At 43.2% G+C, this 19,978-nt stretch overlaps 2 protein-coding genes and 1 long non-coding RNA gene across 5 annotated transcripts; 2 read left to right on the forward strand and 1 right to left on the reverse strand.

The window, feature by feature from the left end:
* Positions 1-3: 3 nt before the first annotated feature.
* On the reverse strand, positions 4-6,872 carry LOC148893074 (beta-1,4-galactosyltransferase 3-like). Of its 2 annotated transcripts, none has more exons than XM_089006258.1 (7): positions 6,297-6,872; positions 3,780-3,975; positions 3,462-3,703; positions 2,714-2,904; positions 2,182-2,304; positions 439-543; positions 4-347 (listed from the first exon to the last, which is right to left on the reverse strand). In XM_089006258.1, the coding sequence occupies exons 1-7, from the start codon at positions 6,336-6,338 to the stop codon at positions 179-181; spliced, it is 1,068 nt and encodes a 355-aa protein (XP_088862384.1). In that variant the 5' UTR covers positions 6,339-6,872; the 3' UTR covers positions 4-178. The 2 variants fall into 2 exon arrangements, with proteins under 2 accessions (XP_088862384.1, XP_088862385.1); XM_089006259.1 differs by lacking the exon at positions 6,297-6,872 and adding an exon at positions 5,918-6,267.
* Positions 570-3,926, forward strand: LOC148893075 (uncharacterized). Of its 2 annotated transcripts, none has more exons than XR_016116238.1 (3): positions 570-695; positions 3,507-3,678; positions 3,787-3,926. It is a non-coding gene; the product is annotated as an uncharacterized LOC148893075 (long non-coding RNA). The 2 variants fall into 2 exon arrangements; XR_016116237.1 differs by lacking the exon at positions 570-695 and adding an exon at positions 710-945.
* A 558-nt stretch (positions 6,873-7,430) lies between the features above and the next one.
* Positions 7,431-18,941, forward strand: hoga1 (4-hydroxy-2-oxoglutarate aldolase 1). The gene is made up of 8 exons (XM_089006260.1): positions 7,431-7,822; positions 8,870-8,998; positions 9,806-9,933; positions 10,329-10,463; positions 13,531-13,627; positions 14,383-14,516; positions 15,077-15,228; positions 18,776-18,941. The coding sequence occupies exons 1-7, from the start codon at positions 7,597-7,599 to the stop codon at positions 15,224-15,226; spliced, it is 999 nt and encodes a 332-aa protein (XP_088862386.1). The 5' UTR covers positions 7,431-7,596; the 3' UTR covers positions 15,227-15,228; positions 18,776-18,941.
* Positions 18,942-19,978: the final 1,037 nt, after the last annotated feature.

Below are 19,978 nucleotides of genomic sequence, written 5' to 3' on the forward strand. Positions count from 1 at the left end.
ACTCACCCACAGAAAAACTCATCCTGTGACTGTAAAGTGACCTTGAGAGTTTTGAAAGGCGCTTTTAATGAAATGTGTTATTATTGTTATTTCGGAACAGCACAATCCGAAAGTAAATCATGTCTAGAAGGCATGAAACGATGTTCCCGCCAACTTGCGGTCAGATGACACATTGAGGCTACACCGGCGTTGTGAGCTTTCCCCGGAAATACGTCGACTCCCTCTTTCCGACGTCGACCATGAGGTGAGTGTAACGAGGTTCTAGTTGTTTGGAGAGCAATTTATAAGTTAACGAACTGAGGCCGTCGGAAGTCCAGTCCAGTTCGGTTCTTCGCAGCAGTTCGACGCTTCAAAATAAAAATAAAAATAATAAAATTAAAAACAGATGAAGTGAAGCAGAAGTTAATGGCGGATGGTTGGAGATTGTGGCCAACTTACTTGCGTGGGTTCCGTTCGTTGCCCGCGTCTCTCTCGTGCTTGATCATTTTGTAACGAGCAATGGCCTCCGGGGGGCGCGTCGCCTCCATGCCGGACAGAATCACTCTGCTCGTGAAGAGAGAGAGAGAGAGAAAAAAAGCAGAATGTCCCCCCCATTACTCAAAGTACGACTCCCACCCAGAATTGTTGACGTTTGAAGTTTTGGACCACGGCGACGGACTTTGTCCCCAGCGGCCTCCATGTTTGTTTTTTTGTGGGTGAGTTCATTTAAGATGGCGTCCAGGGCTTGTATGTGGACCTGTCACATACCTGTCAATTTATACATTTTCCACGTATTGTAGACTTTTTTTGAATGCATTTCAAATAATGTACGGCGTACGACAACTTTTACACGGGGAAAAAAAAGTGAACCGATCTTCCAAAAGACCATTTTGGCTCAAATCCAGTTCGTCAAAACTGCTGTTAACCAACGACAATGTTGCCGCCGATCACGGCAAAGCAGCAAAAGTAAGCCTCAATCGTATAAACTTTTTATACATACCATTTCATCGAACTGAAATGTATGATTATAATTATTATTATTCTACGGTTGTAGTGATGAAAGCATAACGTCGCTTGTTAGCGGTTTTTTTAAATTATTTCAAATAGTACGGCGAACTTCAACTTTTATACGGTAATTGTAATCATTTATAAGGGCAGCTATTAGCCAATGTTGACAGGTATGGAACGACGGTTCCCCCACCCCATTTTGTGTCCATTTTTATTCGGACAAACTGGTATTTATAATTTGTATTTGTATTGATTTGTTACAAAAAGGGGACTAATCAATTGCCACCGTAAGTGTGCCTGACTGACTGTCAATGTAACGACTTGTGATGTGTCGTTCGCGAACGATCCGGTTCTTAGCGCCGGATCTCTGAAGTGAACAAGGAACCGGAAATAGGAGCCAACTTTTTTTGTCCTCTATTCCCCGCCCCCAGTCTTTGGTTAAAGCCGCACATGATTGGTCGATATCCGTGGTAGAGGAGGGAGGGGAGAGTTACAGATACACGCAGTAGTGAGGAGAAGGGGGAGGGGGGACGTTAAGGTAGACAGGTGGTCAAATGTTATTACATTATGCTGTTATTATTATTCAATGATGATATTTTTACTAGTTGGTACGATACCATTAATATGAAAAGCAAATGAGTGACAGCCGATCATCAGACCAGAGAAACCACAGGGAAAGTGAAAGTTAGTGGATGCTCTCTGTGCACACATAGAAATCAAGCCATATATATAAAATATTTGATAGTGTTTTTTTACATGAGTAATCCGTTTTTCACATAATTTTACACGATTTTGGTAGCTATTTAATTTAAGCAACAAACAAACAAACTGAGGAGCCCTTTGGGAGCCAAAAGAGCCGGACCATTTAAGTAAGCCGAGCCAAAAGAAGCGGCTCTCTGAAAAGAGCCGGATTTCCCATCACTAGCAACTACATTTCATTGGCGGGTGTAAAAAGCCAAACTTGAATGAAAAACGTTTCTAATCATACATCAATTTATAAAACTCACACGAGTTCTGCAAAATAAATACATAAATAGAAAATACAAGTCATAAAAAAGGATCTTTTTGTACAACTGTTTGAAATGCTCACGCCATCGGTTAGCGTTTTCATTCTTCCAAGAGAATAAATAGATAGATGGTGAGCATTGCCTGCCAAAGACGAACGACGACGACGATTTTCTTTCTTTTGTTTACCTTCGCCACAAATTATCGTCCTCTTGGCCCCAACCCCAAAACTGGTTTGAGTAGCCGTTCATCTTCCGGAACTGATCCGGGGTCACTGCAACCACACCGCCAAAGGCTCGTGGATAGAATAGCCTGGGGGGGGGGGACATAGCCAACAGAAGATGTGAGGGTAACGCATGCTTTTATAAGTGGGAAGATTCAACGTGTAAATATGGTGGAAGAAAAATAGTAAAGAAAGAAAGAAAAATGATAAACAGTGAAAAGTTTCCCATATTTTGGATTTATAATCGTGAACTTTCTTTGTGGTGTCATGTATTGGCTATCTAGCTGGCTAGATAGCTATCTATTAGCTATGTAGCTATCTCTTAGCTATGTAGCTATCTAGCGAGCTAGCTAGCTATCTAAGTCAAGTCAAAGTCAGCTTGATTGTCAAATATGCTAATATCCCAGTTATCCTGTGACTTTAAAGTGACCTTGAAAGTTTTGAAAGGCGCTTCGAAATGAAATGTATTATTATGATAACATGTTTCACCGCGTCTACCTGTAAGCAAACTTGTCAATGGCCACAGACAGATGCGAGGGCCGGTCTGGACGGCAGCCGTAGGTGTTGCGGTCGTCTTCGGGCAACAAGTCCACGTCGTGAAAGATGAGGCAGGTCCACGGTCCGTCTCGCAGAGCTTCCTCTACGCCGGCGTTATAAAGTCTGCCTTTGTTGAAGGTGCCGTTACCCCACTGACAAAGCAAAGGAAGGCTGCGTCGGACAGTGATGTGTCATTGGCAAACGAGCAGGATCTCTGAAGTGAACAAAGAGCCGGAAATGGGAGCCAACTTTTTTTGTCCTCTATTATAAATATAGAATCAACTTTAAACGTCTACTTTAAACAGTTAAAGCTATCCATAACCTCCCTCCACCTCTGTATGCCCCCCTGCCCGTCTCAGCACGGTGGGGGACAGGGCTTTCTGCTGCTCTGCCCCCAAACTCTGGAATTCACTTCCTCCCAACATCGGTAACATGGATTCTCGTCCCACCTTCAAATCCCATCTCAAAAGCCACCATGACTGTGAAGTGTCCTTGAGAGTTTTGAAAGGCGTTTAGAAATGTATTTTTATTATTATTATTATTATTATTATTATCAAATAATCGGCTCCCATTTCTGGCTCCTTCCTGGGAGCCGGCTCTTTTTGTTAACTTCAGAGATCCGGCTCTAATAAACTGTCTCGTTCGCGAACGACACATCACTATTCGGCATTGGTCAAATGGATTTGGATTGGACGAGACGACCGGTCACCTGCTCAACCAGGTAGATTCTGTAGTGTATCTGTTGCCTCTGCAGGAAAGGATGCAAATGGTCGAGGAGTGCCCCGAAGTGCGTGACCCGCTTCCGGTACGGCACCACGATGGCGGTGCGGTGCCGAGCTCGGCAATCGGACGGACGATAGATCCCGCCCGGCGACACAGACTTGCTCCTCTTTTTTCGGATCGCCTCCAAAGTCAAAAGCGGGAAGGTGTGATTGGCGGGCCGAGGCCCGACTGCGTGGAAAAGTGGAGAAAAGGATGTGAGCGTCGCTATCTACCTCCATGACTCACGTTTTGGCCTTTTTCTCACTTAACAGCGGCGAGGCGACGGGGCACTCGGCCTGCGGTGCAAAGCTTGCTGTAAAGAAGGCGTAGGACAGCGCCAAGGCCGCCGCCAGCGCGATCAACAACGACCGGCATCTGCAAAGGCGCCGGGACCTCCAAAGTTGACAGCGGCGCCCCATCACGGGCGGCCAGGTGAGATGAGAGGACGACCCAGAGCCGACCTAAAAGGGGACCGTTTGAAGGAAAGAAGTACAGTGATACCTCGCTTTACATACATCCCCCTTGCCTTACGAACTTTTCGCTTTACGAACGTTATGTTGATTGGATTGGATATGCCTTTCTTAGTCTCACAGTGGAGAAATGTACATATCACAGCAGCAAAGTGATGAAAGGAATGAAAGTAGAAAAACGAAATACATGAGCTGCTGGAAAGGCAGCCACTCTCGCGGCGCCGTCTTGAAGTCAAAAGAACAAAAAAAAAACTAAATAACAAATAATATAACAGCATAGAGACAATATGACAACACAACGACACAGAGAGACATTCATTCTTCAGGACTTGCTGTACCCTCTTTGTGATGACATGAAGCAGTTCTAGATGAAAGAGGAGAGGATCAAAGCGTCTTTCCACCAGTGTATCAGGGACATCATGGTGGAATGTGCACGTCGACTACAAGCTAAATGTTGAAAGCAAACACGCAGCTGTAGCATCCATTGACGAAAAGAGATTGTCTCACATCTCCTGTTGCACATAAATCTGCTTCAATTCCAAGCCGCAACAGTTCCACATACGCATCGGCGCTCTGCGCTGACGCTCCTTTCTTCTTATCGCGGGTTCCTCAAGCCATGCATCCATCCAGCCGCAGACTGTCCAACAGCACTGACCTTTCCGCTAAACAAAGCGGGGCTGTGAAGATGCTGCCCATTACAGGCGCAAAAAAGCACAATGGCCCCCTCTTCTGGTGTCCAGCGATGGCAGTCGAATGGCTCCGACATTCCTCCCATTCAAAAACAGTACTGGCATATTCATGCTGCCGAAAAGGCGCAACCGCTCAGCACAGTCTCCACCTTGATGAATGTCGTGGTGAAAAATGCTGAAAAACAATCCGTATCCGTTCCACACGACGCACAACAACACAAAGTGACAAAAGAAAACACAAAACAAGACAAAAACAAACAAAAAAAGCAAGGCTCATGAGAGCACTTGCTGAGGCTGCCTACTCGGGCGCCATCTTGGACTTGTTTTTCGTTGATGAACATTTTACCTTGGCATACAAACTATTTTTCGGGATACACCCGGCCGGAGCTGCCACAATGAGTGATGTGTCGTTCGAGAACGAGTTCGTTCTAACAAGAAAATGGCAGCCGGCTTGTTTTGGTCCTCCGCCTGTCTCTAATGTTTAAACCTCCTCCCCTCACTGCTGCGTTCTTGACCAATCACGTGGCTTTAACCGAAGACTGGGGGCGGGGAATAGAGGAAAAAAAAAATGTCAGCTGCCATTTTCTTTTTTGGAGAACAGGCTCGTTCTCCAACGACACATGAGTCATTGTGGCAGCTCTGTGTGTATCCCAAAAAATAGTTTGTATGCCAAGGTAAAATGTTCATCAATGTAACGTTCGTAAAGCAAAAAGTTCGTATGCCAAGGGGTTCGTAAAGCGAGGTATGACTGTATTCGCCTGTCATCTTTGAAGCTAACACGTTAAAGGTGGACATACAAAGTTCCTTTTTCGGTATCGATGTTTTGTGTGTTCGTCAAGTCGCGGTTTGACGGTCAAAGTTCGACAATTGGCAAACATTCGATGGCGACACCCGAAGATCAATCACTGTTTGTTGTTGGGCGATTCAAGCAAATCAGGAGCACATAAATCTTTCATATCTTAAAAAGAAAAAACACACACACTTTTTAATGTCGATAAACAAAAATCAATGATTTCAGGGGATATTTTGTTGTGATTCAAGCGAGTAATGCGCACATCTATCTTTGATTTATATTAAAAATAAAAACTCCACCACTTTTGACTTTAGATAAACAGTCATCGATGATTTAGGGGATATTTTCTGACATGATTGACACCAAACGGACCCATAATCAATTTATGTGCATTTATCAAATAATGTCCATATTTTAAATCAAGTGTTAAAGAAAAATAAGTTTGCTTTACCGGATGAAACGAGGAGCACAATTGTGATGAAGACGACGACGACGACGACTTTGGCTAGCCATCCACAAAGTAAAGCATCCAGTTTATTTGGCGTTATCAACACACCGAAAAATGTTTTTTACAAAATGATTGTCGTTATTGGTCATTAAAATGACTCTCCTTTTTTCCCCCGAACGTGCAAGTCCTTCGTAACAAGCTAGAAAAGTATCGACAGTTCTGGGTCGAAAAGCATATTTGAACAAGCAAACTACACAAGCCCGAAAAAAAATGGCCCTCTTTTCCCGCCCAAAAATCCGGCCGGTTGCCACCCGCCCGTCTCTCGTATATCACAATGGCAAACCTTTATATAAATATATGGCTTGTTCAAAACTAATATTACCTCCATATGACACATATTGATTTCGCTGTCACTCAAGCGCATATTTGGACGTTTATGTGGTGCAGCGACACCTCGCGTTGTTTGCCAGTTGTGACGTGTCGTTCGCGAACGAGCCGGTTCTTAGAGCCGCATCTCCGAAGTGAACCAAGAGACCGGTTCCTAACTAGGAGCCGACCTTTTTGTCCTCTATTCCCCGCCCCCGGTCTTTGGTTAAAGCCGCACGTGATTGGTCCATATCCGTTGTAGAAGAGGGAGGGGAGAATTATAGACACACAGCAGTGAGGCGAAGGGGGCGACATTACGGTGGTGGACAAATGTTACGACATTACGCTGTTATTATTCAATTATGATATTTTTTACTAGTTGGTATGTTAATGCAAATTAGTAACAGCTGATCATCAGACCAGAGTTATCACATGGAAAAGGAAAGCTTGTGTCCGCTAACTCTGTGCACATATAATTAAAGCCATATAAATAGAACTATCAGACATGGTCTATTTTTTATATGAGTAATTAGTTTTTCACACAATTCTACATGATTTTTTGGTGGTTAATTAATTTAAGCAAAAAAACAAAAAACAAACAAACCGAGGACCCATTTGGGAGCCAAAAGATCGGATCTTTATAGTGAGCCGAGCCAAAAGAACTGACTCTCTGAAAAGAGCCGGAATTCCCATCACTTCTTGTTGCTAAAATAATGTCAACAAAATACCTTTGTTTTTCTTCTATCTCTGTTTTTATTTTTGCTGTAAGTAAATAATGATGTGTCGGGTTGTGTCTGTATGGTTTACAATTGCTTAATAAGGGGAATTGCAAAAGTAATACTCGATCATATGTATATCTTTTTATTGCTGCATATCGTCGATTATGAAAGCATACTGCGCGCATGCGCGGCAAACTGCATATCCGCTTGTGTTGTCGTTTTTTGTTATCATTTCAAATAATGTACGTCGTACTACAACTTTGACACGCGAATTGTAATCATTTATCAGGGCAGCTATTAGCCATGGTTGACAGGTATGTAAATTAAGCTGTGACAGGCAAAGTGGGTGTGGAGTGCGCCACGCGGGGGCGCTAATGTGCTCACTCGTGTTTGTCATACGTGTCCTCAAGTATATGTGAAGAAAAAAAAAAAAAAGCCAACACGCTCATGTCAATGTTTGGACCATCCAAACTATCCCCCCAAAAAAAACACGTCAATGTTTAACCAACCGGCTCAGACATTAACTAACAAGTACAAGAAGAAAAAGAAGTTTACAAGTGCAGCGGTAGCAACTGTGGTTTTTGCCGGCGTGACAGTATGTTGAGATCCGGAGCTCGGTTGATCTCGTCCCGCAAGCTGACAAGGGCTGTAAGGCGCCTCGGCTCCGGTTCGAACGGGGCTCGAGCCGCGAGCTCAGCCGGCGTCCGGCTCGACCTGAGCGGCGTGTATCCTCCCATCGCGACGCCCTTCTCGGAGCGGGAGGACGTCGACTACGACAAGTTGCAACACAATCTACGCAAGTACGCCGAGATTCCATTTAAAGGTCAGCATAATCATCATAATAATCCATTTGAGTTCTAAGCGCCTTTCAAAACTCTCAAGGTCACTTGACAGTCACAGGATATGTTTTTTCTGTGGGTGAGCAGCGGCAGCCACACGCGCCAGCGTTCACTCAACCCCAAAATAACTTAAAAAATAGAAAGCTAGCTCGCTAGCTAATAATAATAATACATAATCCATTTGATTTGTAAGCGCTTTTCAAAACTCTCAAGGTCACTTTACAGTCACAGGATACGTTTTTATGTGGGTGAGCAGCGGCAACCACACGCGCCAGTGTTCACTCTTCCCCAAAGTAACTCAAATAGATAGCGAGCTCGCTAGCTAATCATAATAATAGTAATCATCATCATAATAATACATTTCATTTCTAAGCACCTTTCAAAACTCTCAAGGTCACTTGACAGTCACAGGAGTTTTATTTTTTTTTTGCAGGTGCGCAGCGGCAGCCACACGCGCCAGCGTTCACTCGACCCCAAAGTAACTTAAATAGATAGAAAGCTACCTCGCTAGCTAACAACAACAACAACAATACTAATAATACTACAACTACTACTACTACTAATAATAATTTGATACCCAAGTACCTTTCAAAACTCTGAAGGAGTGGATGAATTCTTACTACATACAATTATTATTATTATTATTATACAATAAAATACAATTATTATCAAAATAATTGTTCACACTTTCGCCAAAAAAAAGCTACATTAAAACGTCATTTCCGGCAAAGAGCAAAAGGTTGAATTGGAATGTTTTGTGTAATTAAAATCTTGTATTTATATTAATAATAATAAAAAAACATTTGTATGCCAATGTAAAATGTTCATAAATTTAACGTTGGTAAACCAAGCGGTTTGTAAAGCGATGTATCACTGTACTGGTGTTGCATAAGAAAGTCACTTTAAAAGGATCCATAAATTGTATCTGATCATAATTGTAATAATCTCGATTATAATTGGACTATGAATAAAATGACTAATTTTGAGGAGATGTCAATCACACTGCTTTTTTTGTGTGTGTGTTTGGGCAGGTCTGGTGGTGCAAGGTTCCAATGGCGAGTATCCTTACCTGACGGAGGAGGAGCGTGTGGAGGTGGTGAATACGGCGCGACGCTCGATGCCCGCCGACAAGCTTCTCATCGCCGGTTCCGGCTGCGAATGTGCGTTAAAAAAAAAAAAGGATTTTAAGCATTGATTAATCTCCTTCATTCCACAAAAAAAAAATATTTTCATTAGAATTCCACAATTCATTTGCACACATTGTTGTAGCCAACATTTTTTTTGCCCTGGAGAAGGTTTTTGAATTGAAACCCCCCAAAACCTTGTACGTACGTAATTACAAAAAAATTGCTACTGTGACTGGAAAGTGACCTTGGAAGTTTTGAAAGGCGCTTGCGGATGAAATGGATTCCTCTTCTTCCTCTTCCTCTTCTTTTTCTTTTTCTTTGTCTTCCTCTTCTTCTTTTTCTCTTCTTCTTCTTCTTCTTCTACTTCTTCTCCTCCTCCTTCAGAATCAGAATCATCTTTATTGTCAAGGTATTTGTTTCCGGTCGAACACGCTGCACTAGTATCATCATGAAAAAAAATTGCGAAGCGCCACTATACAGTTCCATTTGGGCTACTGTTCAAAGAGTTGATGGCTTGGGGGAAGAAGCTGTTTAAGTTCTTCTCCTCATTATTATTATTATTATTATGAACTAGGATTACTAGGAACGGATTATTCTCATTTTAATGGTTTCCTATGGGAAATTAATATTTGGGATACACACTTTTCGCCTTTTACACTCTGTCTGTGAACCAATTAAGTTTGTAATTCCAAGGTATGAGTGTACTGCAAAAAACGAATTTGACGGCCATGGTCTAAATGAAGCTCCGCCCCCTTTCTTTGGTCTCCTGACGCGGTCTCGCTTTGTGAGCGTCAAAATGAATTTGAACTGCAAATGTGTCGCCATGTTATTGTTGTTTAGCCACAAGAGCAACAATGGAGCTGACGGCCAAGATGGCGGCGGCCGGCGCTGACGCCGTCCTGGTGGTCACGCCGTGCTTCTACAAAGGCAAGATGGACGCTCACGCCCTCATCCAGCACTTCACCAAGGTCAAACTCAGACTGCCTCCATTGTTCAAATATTAATTTCTACGTGCCTTGCAAAACTCATTCGCTGCCATTCACAAATTTATTTGGGAATTGAAAATTCCCCCATGCTTGGGTGCTGATAAAGAACTGGCCGTGGCCTCTGGCAATGTTTTCTACTTTTTTAGAAATGATATTGTATTATTATTATTATTAGCTAGCTAGCTTTCTATCTATTTGAGTTACTTCTGGGTTGAGGTAACGTTAGCGCGTGTGACTGCCGCTGCTCACCCACAGAAAAACTTATACTGTGACTGTAAAGTGACCTTCAGAGTTTTTAAAGGTGCTTATAAATGAAGCGTATTATTATTATTATGATGATGATGATTCTGATGATGATGATGATTAATACCTGGCAGGTGGCGGACGACAGCGCGGTTCCGCTGATCCTGTACAACGTCCCGGCCAACACGGGCCTGGAACTGCCGCTGGACGCCGTGGTGCATCTGTCCCAACATCCCAACATCGTCGGGCTCAAGGACAGCGGCGGAGACGTGAGCAGCGGCAGGCAATCTTTGATGCAGTTTTTGCAAATATTCGTGAGGGTGACGGAGGGCAGCGACGTGGTGGGAGAGGAACAGGCCAGTTTTCCTCAAGTTTTTGCATTAAAAAATGTCCTTGAGTTAAGGACAGAGGAAGTCGTCGTCGTCGTTGGCCTGTTGCTCTGTGTTCGGAAGTACAGTGATACCTCGCTTTACAAACTTTTATGTTTACGAACGTTCCATTTATGAACATTTTACCTTGGTATACAAACTATTTTTTTGGGATACACACGAAGCTGCCACAATGAGTCGTTGGCGGATGAGACTGTTCTCCTAAAAGAAAATGGCTGACAGCTTGTTTTGGTCCTCTCTTCCCTGCCCCCAGTCTTCAGTTAAAGCCACGTGATTGGTCAAGAACACAGCAGTGAAGGCGGAGGGGGTTACACATTAAAGAGACAGGCAGACGACAGCGAGAGTGAGAAAATGGATGGAAAACAGTGACATTTCAACTTTGATAGTTCAAAAGCAGAGTGTAGACTGCAAGGTTAAAATATCCCATCAACCAGGCTCCACAAATAACCCGCACAAGCCATCTGTACACTTGATGCAAAAGTTATCAACAGAACCGGCTAAACAGAACACAATTGATGAGGAACAAGGTAAAATGATGGCAGAGAAAGCACCTACAAGGGATCATTCCTCAAGATGGTGGAAGAAGAAGGCTACGTTCCTCATCAAGTGTTTAATGCTGATGAAACGGGCCACTCCATGTCATCAAGCCATCAACGACCATCACAAAGGTCAATAAAAGCACTTTATTATACAGTACGGTTTATTTCTTTCATTATAATATCATAGCACATTTATGGGATTGGATTGGATTTGCCTTTATTAGTCTCACAGTGGAGAAATGTACATTTCACAGCAGCAAAGTTATGAAAGTACGTAAAATAAGGTGTATTTTGTGTGGTTTTAAGGCTTAGAAAATTAGAAAGTAGAAAATTATGTTTTATGGGAACGGATTATTCTCTTTTTAGTGGTTTCCTATGGGAAATTAATGTTTGGGATCCACACTTTTCACCTTACACACTATGTCTGGGAACCAATTAAGTTCGTAAGCCAAGGTATCAGTGTATAATGTTTAAAATAGTAAAAAAAGGAGACGGCGCGCACTCGGTAGGCAGGCGGCAGGTCAACCGGCGCGGTGCGGCGCGTCGCATTTGAGGCTGTGTGGGAAGCGTCTGCCTAGATTTGCGATTTGGGAGATAGACGGCGGCACTCGACCCCGCGGTCCCTCGCCCACGCCGCCGCCGCCGCAACCGTCTCGCTCGTAGGCGGGAACAGGTCGCCAGACGGGTTGCCGGAAGAATTTTTCCCATGACAAATCTCACAACTCAACTAACTTTTTTTAGCCAAAGTCTGTTGAGAGGCTAGCGTCTCCCATTTGTCACTTTGCTGCTCATTTGCTTAGCTAACTAGCTAGCTAGCTCAGTTGGCCGGCCAGTCAATCGGTTTGTCGATCGGGTAGTTACTCGATTTTCAGTCAGTCTGTCAGTCAGTAGGTCACCTGCTTGGTTAGCTTTGTGGGTAGATAGCTAGCTAGCTGTTCAGTTAATTGTTTAGCCACTCAGTTTCTCTTTGCTAGTTAGTTGGTAAGCTTGTTGAACATTCTAACTAGCCAGCTAGTTGGATAGCAAGTAGATAGCAAAATGATAGCTAGCTAGATAACCAGCTAATAGATAGCTAACAGCCAATAGCTAGCTAGATAGCTAATATGTTTACTGACTCAATTAGCTAGCTAGCCAGCCATATACCTAATAGATAGCCAGCTAGCCAGCCAATAGATAGCTATCCAGCTAGCCAACAGATCTATGCAGTTATCCATGTATTTATCTAATTATGTATTTATAACATATGATATGAAAAAAAATGATACGATGATGTGATAACATTTGCGTGTTGTCTGTAATTCTCCCCTCCCTCCTCTACCACGGATATCGACCAATCACGTTCGGCTTTAACCGAAGACCGCGGGCGGGAGAATAAAGGACAAAAAAAGTCGGCTCCCATTTCCGGCTCCTTTTTAGGAGCCGGCTCTCTTCGTTCACTTCAGAGCTCCTGATCGTTCGTGAAAGACACATCACTAGTTAGCAGCCGCTTTGCTCTTGAGGCGATTGGTTGATTGGTTTGTTGGCGATATTGACGATTCGGTTGATCGGCGAACTCGTTTTTTTTTTTTTTTTTACTCTGCTAGTTAGTCGTACGAGTTAGTTAGACAGACTTCCTTTTCCTCTCTCGAGCTTCCCCGTAAAGTACACAAAGTGAACGAGCTTTGAACTGCGTATTCACGTCCTTATGGGAACAAAAAAATAATAAATAACTAAAAATCACCTTTAAGGAGCTGACAGAAGTGACGCCCGACTGACAATCGCTAGCTAAAAATACACACGGAGGAGGCGGAGCTTATTCCCTGCGGAGTCCTTTGATTGCCTGACTTTTATTGAGCTAAAGACAATTAAAAGAAATACGAGGAAGATTATTAATAATTCATGAGATATCTTTGACATTGATTCTTTGCCCCTGGGGAAGGCGGTCATGTGATTCCACACCGCCAATGGATGACGTTTGTTAAGATGTAGCTGGCTAGCTGGCTATCTAGCTATCGAGTAGCTAGCTCTCTATTATCTAGCTGGCTAGTTATCTAGCTATTAGCTATCGAGCTCTCTATTTGCTGTGTAGCTGGCTAGCTGTCTATCTTCTATCTATTTGACTTACTTCCGGGTTGAGTGAATGCTGGAGCGTGCGGCTGCCGCTGCTCACCCACAGAAAAACTCATCCTGTGACCTTGAGAGTTTTGAAAGGCGCTTAAAAATTAAATGTAATATTATTATTATTATTATTATTATTATTATGATAACATTTCTTCTGTAGAGCGGCACCCCCCGCTGACCAAATGATCACCTCAAACAAACACTTTAGTGACACACTCCGGATGAAGGTCGTGTTTTAGCGTTAGCGTCCACTTGCGTTGGGACATTTTTGGGCCATTTTGGTGCCTAAAGCCGCGTTTCTTCCGCAGATCACCAGAATGGGCCTGATTGTCCACAAAACCAAAGACCGGGACTTCCAGGTTCTGGCGGGCTCGGCCGGTTTCCTCATGGCTGCCTACTGTGTCGGTAAGTCGCTAAATGTTTACGTAGCGCTCTCAAGTACCAATGGCTATCTATTCGCTAGTGGATGGCTATCTGTTAGCTGTCGGGTGGCTATCTGTTTGCTAGCGAATGGCTATCTATTCGCTGGCTAATCGCTAGCTGTTCGCTGGCTCGTCACTAGCTATTTGCTGGCGATTCGCTGGCTAATCACTAGCTATTTGCTAGCTAATGGCTATCTATTCGCTGGGTAATAGCTATCTATTCGCGAGCTATTCACTGGCTAATCGCTGGCTGTATTAGCCAGTGAGGCTAATAGCTATCTATTTGCTATCTGGCTATTGGCTATCTATTTGCTAGCGAACTGTTGTCTATTCGCTGGCGAATAGCTATTCGCTAGCTATTATCTATTCACTAGCTAGCTTGCTATCTATTTGAGTTACTTCGGGGATGAGTGAATGCTGGCGCGTGTGGCAGCCGCTGCTCACCCACAGAAAAAAACATCCTGTGACTGTCAAGCGTCCTTGAGAGTTTCGAAAGGCGCTTAGAAATGAAATTTATTATTATTTGATTATGAAAAGACAAAGTAAGCAATGTCCCCATTAACAGTCATCGTGTTAGCATTTTCAGCTAACGATAGATTAGCCAACCTCCTGTTTTACTAGTACAATATATAAAAAAAATGCCAAGAGAGATGTTTCAAATATTGATTCAGTAAGTTGTTAAAGCAAAAAAAAAAAAAAAACTTAAATTTGAGGTGTTCTGATTGGTTTGCATTTCAGGTGCGGTGGGCGGAGTCTGCGCGCTTGCTAACATTCTGGGCAAGAGTGTGTGTGACTTGGCGCGTTTGTGTACATCTGGTCGCTGGGAACAAGCCCGAGAACTGCAGCAGCGGCTTATCGAACCAAACACTGCCGTAAGAACGCCCTCCATACTATCGTATCGATGCGTATGTGCAACTGTCGCGGCTTGGAATTGAAGCGGATTTATGTGGGACAGGAGATGTGAGACAATCTCTTTTCCTCAATGGATGCTACAGCTGCGTGTTTGCTTTCAACATTTAGCTTGTAGCAGACGTGCACATTCCACCATCACGTCCCTGATCCACTGCTGAAAGGGAAGCTTTGATGCTCTCCTCTTTCATCTCGAACTGCTTCATGTCACAAAGAGGGGTACAGCAAGTGCTGAAGAATGAATTACTTACTCTTTATTATGAATTACTCTAGCTGATATCTCAGCTATCTGCTGTATATATCAACTGGCTAGCTAGCTGACATATCAACCAGCTAGCCAATATATAGCTAGCTGATAGATGGATATCAGCTAGCTAGCTGAAATATCAGCTATCTACTGTATATATCAACTAGCTAGCTAACTAATCAGCTCGCTAGCTAGCCAATATATAGCTAGCTGACTGTGACTCGCTCTTGAATGAATTAGCCTAGCGTCGTGCAAGCTAACGAAATCCAATTCCAGGTGACCCGCGAGTTGGGCGTGCCCGCCCTCAAACAGGCCATGGACTGGTTCGGCTTTCACGGCGGCGTCTGTCGCTCGCCGCTTCGCCCGCTCGACCGCGAGCAGACGCAGCAACTGCGCCGAGACTTCGCTTCCAACGGATGGCTATAAATGTATGTTGATTCATTCAGAATAATAATCTTCATAATAATACGTTTCGTTAGCATATGCAGGCTGATAATTATACACAACTGGGCCACAAAAATAAAGAGAACAAAACACGCAAAAAAAGCAAAAGAAATAATAGTAATGAGACGAAAGAAAGAAATTTAAAACATTTTAGGATAAATAAATGTAAAGAGCATTTATTTTTGTCATGGACAAAAATTGTGATTGAGCCGGCCGGCTCTTTTAGCCTCTGAAGTGAACGAAGAGAGCCGGCTCCTAACAAGGAGCCGGAAATGGGAGCAGACCTTTTTTTGTCTTCTATTCCCCGCCCCCGGTCTTCGGTTAAAGCCGCACGTGATTGGTCGATATCCGTGGGGAGAATAACAGACAAAGGCGGAGAAGGGGGCACGAGGGACGTTTGGGTGGACAGGTAGACAAATGTGATCACATTATGCTGTTATTATTATTTGATTATTCGTATGATAGCATTATTAATATGAAAAGTAAATTAGTGACAGCTGATCATCACAGGGAAAGTGAAAGTTAGTGGATGCTCTCTGTGCACATAAATCAAGCCATATCAATAAAAATATTTGATATAGTGTATTTTTTTTACATGAGTAATTCATTTTCCACACAATTTTACAGGATTTTTGGTAGTTACTTAATTTAAGCAAAAAAAAAAAAAAAAAAAAAAAAACAAACCGAAGAGCAATTTGGGAGCCATAAGAGCCGGATCTCTTTTTAGTGAGCCGAGCCAAAAGAACCGGCTCTCTGAAAAGTGCTGGAATTCCCATCGCTAATTTCTTCAGCGTCACAGAAATGACTTGGAAAAGGTATTTGGTGTACAACATCAAAAAGATGAAGACCATTAAAAAATACACACGCGCACACACACGTGCACATAGATATAAAAAAATGCCTTATCAGAGGCTTGAGGCACCCCAATGCTGGAAGATGAGAGCATCAAAGTGAGGCTTCTTCTAAATGTTGGATATGCAAATGAGGCTCCCGGTGCTAGCCCCCCTACCTCCCATCCGACCCCCCCTCCCCCCACCATTACCGTATTTACACATGTACCTCCATCATCGCGCCTTGCAGCGTGCGCGACAGTGAGATGGAGATAAAAATAAAAGCGGCAAATTAAAGGAGCCCCAAGGGGACGGGGGGGGGGGGGGGGGGGGGGGGGGGGGAACCACGTCGTTTTTAAGTGCAACTTGAACATGTGACTTAATATTCACAAATACAGAAATAGACAGATACACCATATATATATATATATATATATATATATATATATATATATATATATATATATATATATATATATATATATATATATATATATATATATATATATATATATATATTTTTTTTTTTCCAGCCACCCCTTGCATATGGGCTTCCATTGACGTTGACAAGCACAAACTCTCCAATGTCCCGCCGTGCACGGTGGGACGCAGAGCAATTAGACACTCACAAAAACCACACGCAGTCCTTCGTAATCACGTGTGTGTGTGTGTGTGTGTGTGTGTGTTTCATTTTTATTGCATCTTATCAGTATGCGCGAAAGCGTGTCCACTCAAAATGGGGGAAGGTGGGGGGGTCTTTTGGGAAGCTCCTCCCAATCAGATTACACAAAAACCTCTTCCTCCGCACTAAGGCGCTTAGAAATCAAATGTATTATTATTATTATTAATAATAATGTTTTTTTTATTATTGTTATTTTAATTTTTATGTATTTTTTAATTATTATTATTATTACTTTTTTTATTTATTTTTTCTGTTTTTTCATATTTATTTTATTTGTATTTTATTTCTTATTTATTTTATTGTATTTTTTTTTTTTTTTAATTTTTATTTTAAGAGGAAAAGTGGACTCGACTTCCCCTTTAAACAATTTAAAAGAAAAAAAAGGCACCTCCGAATTGTCAAGTTGTCGTCCAATGAAATCAAAGATGAAACTGAAAAAGTTATTTTGACCCTCGCCAGACGCACGCGAGGCGTACTCGGAATAAGAATCGCTGATATTTAAAGAGTTCGCCATGGCAACAGGCTGCGCCGCGCCGCGCTCTGGATGGCCATGATACAAATTCAAGGCAAATCTGGACGGTTGCCGGGGAAACGCAGGAGGAGGAGGAGGAGGAGGTGAAAGTCCAACCCAAACACACCTTCAAGCTATTTCAGTGACACTGGCTGAGGGTGGCGGTGGGGGAAGGTGGGGGAGGTAGGGGTGGCGAGGGAATACTTGCTCGGAAGGGAAGCGTTTTCCTTACAGCGGCCATGAGCTGGATTTAAAAAAAAAAACGAAGTCAAAGTCACTCCACCTGCCAGGCAGTGTCATCCCACTTCAAAATCCATCGCGTGTGTGTGTGTGTTTTGAGATTTTATAATCATAATCATAATAATAAATAATCATCATCATACATTTGATTTCCAAGCGCCTTTCAAAACTCTCAAGCAGAAGCACTTTTATTGTGTTGTTTAAGCTCTCTATAAAGCAATAGATATGTATTGCATTGTTTTTTGGACATCCGCCCTCGTTTCAAGCTCATATAACTCCAGACCCATATAACTTAGGAATTAACTATTAACTAACTAACTAACTATATAGTCTAAGCTTTCTTACGCTGCATCGAATGTCGATGTCGTCCTAAAACTCAATCTTCTGTGGCTCCTGCAATTTGAGTGACAATGACAAAAACCCTGGCACGGGAGTGGACACGTTTTTCTTCGTGTGGCAGTTAATTGGCTCTGGGCTCTAAGCCCCGCCCACCGTTACTCTTAAACGCCACTCGCGTCGCTCCACTTGTGCGTGTTGCGTGTGTGTTTTGTGCGTTACACAACCGGCACACACAAAAGCCCTCTTTGAAAGCACCCTCCAACCACTTGACGGCATCCAAACAAAAGAGAATCGACGAGGGGGGGGGGGGGGGCATTCCGGATGTTTCTCTTTGGGCTCATTTTCAGGCGGGTTGTTGTTCTCTAATCAACACCAAAAGAATGCTTGGCTGTCGCCTAAATGGAAGATTAGCTAAAATTAGCTTCCTGTTCCTTAAAGGACAACCGACGTCTCCGGACAAGTTGTGTCCATAATTTGTCAAATGGCTTCAAATGAGCGTATTTTAACACGATGCCACCACATACAGCGAGATTTGACCTCTTAAGACTCACGCTGAATATTCAGGAAGTCTTGTTTTTGAGTTGGTGACGAGTCCGTACGTGACGTCACTAAAGGAACGCCCCCTGACCTGATCTATCTATCTATCTATCTATCTATCTATCTATCTATCTATCTATCTATCTATCTATCTATCTATCTATCTATCTATCTATCTATCTATCTATCTATCTATCTATCTATATACCTACCTACCTACCCATCCATCCATCCATCCAGCTAGCTAGCTTTGTCTGTCTGTCTGTCTGTCTCTCCGTCTGTCCGTCCAGCTAGCTGGATAGACGCATGGATAAATGGATGGCTAGCTGTCTGTCTGTGTAAGCATTTATTTATGTATTTAGTTATCTGTTTGTTATTTTTTTTAATTGAAGAAAATCCTCTCAGAGTCGACGCGACTGAAAACTGAAACGGAAATGAAAGTGGACGCGATACGGATGATCAAGACGGTGTTTTCGTTCTGACATGACTGGAGATTATTTTTAGAAGCGCGTTTCATAAACGCTAATAAACTCTACGACGCCTTCTTTCCTGAGCAAAGATGAATTCTTTTTTTGTTTGTTTGTTTATTTGTCTGTCGTATTTCAGCAGCGAAAACCCGTCAGAGCGTCACGACGCTCTCCGAGCTGACGTCCCCGCGGCGCGCTGCTGCTGACAAAACCACTTTGGCGTGCGTTCGCGCGCCCTAGCTAGGCTAACGCCAGCTTTTGGTCATATAAGACGTCAAGGCTGAGTGACACCAAAGACAAAAACTCCAAAGTCGGTCGACAAGGCAGACGTCTGGCTCGCTTTTAAGGAGATTCCCGATGATGCGCTCTTGCCTTCCCTTTTTACAGGGTAGACCTTGAAAATCATCGTCAAACTCGAATATCTGTCCAGGATATACAGGAACGTTACATTTATGAACATTTTACCTTGGCATACACACTATTTTTCGGGATACACACGGAGCTGCCGCAATGAGTGATGTGTCATTCGCGAACGAGCCCGTTCTTCTAACAACAAAATGGTAGCCGACTGTTTTTGTCCTTCATTCCACGCCCCCAGTCTTCGATTAAAGCCACGTGATTGGTCAAGAACGCAGCAGTGAGGGGAGGTGGTTTAAACATGTAGACTGCAAGGTTAAAACATCCCATCAATCAGGCTCCACAAATAACCCGCACACACAAACCATCTGTACACTTGATGCAAAAAGCTATCAAGCCAGCTAAACGGAACAAAATTGATGAGAAACGCCTGGCAGTTTGTCTTAAAGCCGCCATTAGCCTTGAAATACTTAACGGGTATTGGCTTTGTATACACGCGCTAATATGTGCGGCGCGTAGCGTACATATTCACGGCGTGTTTGAGAAGAGCAAAGCGATCCGGACTTAGTTTGTCCAAATCACCCGCTAAGATTAAAGAGCGAACGAAGCGCACTCTTCTGACAGATGGAGCGTTAATTTACTTTGCCATTAGTCAACTGGCTAGCCGCTATAAAGCCGCCGCTGACAACGTCGACAACCCCACTCACCCCACACCTCCCCTCGAGCCTGTCCGCCACTAAATCGCATTCTTCAGTCCTGCGAGGGACCCGA

The sequence above is a fragment of the Hippocampus bargibanti genome, linkage group LG10 (genome assembly GCF_051943395.1).
Source record: "Hippocampus bargibanti isolate YZ-2025 linkage group LG10, ASM5194339v1, whole genome shotgun sequence".
In the NCBI taxonomy this organism is placed as follows: Eukaryota; Metazoa; Chordata; class Actinopteri; order Syngnathiformes; family Syngnathidae; genus Hippocampus; species Hippocampus bargibanti.

What these genes read in the sequence shown, in the direction of transcription:
- hoga1 (XM_089006260.1), top strand. Translation starts at nt 7,597, where the DNA reads ATGTTGAGATCCGGAGCTCGGTTGATCTCGTCCCGCAAGCTGACAAGG. An exon ending in CGCCGAGATTCCATTTAAAG is followed by an intron (nt 7,823 to 8,869) that starts GTCAGCATAATC and finishes GTGTTTGGGCAG; the next exon opens with GTCTGGTGGTGCAAGGTTCC. An exon ending in CATGGCTGCCTACTGTGTCG is followed by an intron (nt 13,628 to 14,382) that starts GTAAGTCGCTAA and finishes TTTGCATTTCAG; the next exon opens with GTGCGGTGGGCGGAGTCTGC.
- LOC148893074 (XM_089006258.1), bottom strand. Translation starts at nt 6,338, where the DNA reads ATGCGCTTGAGTGACAGCGAAATCAATATGTGTCATATGGAG. An exon ending in CGTCGCCTCGCCGCTGTTAA is followed by an intron (nt 3,704 to 3,779) that starts GTGAGAAAAAGG and finishes TTTTCCACGCAG; the next exon opens with TCGGGCCTCGGCCCGCCAAT. An exon ending in ATTGACAAGTTTGCTTACAG is followed by an intron (nt 2,305 to 2,713) that starts GTAGACGCGGTG and finishes CCCCCCCCCCAG; the next exon opens with GCTATTCTATCCACGAGCCT.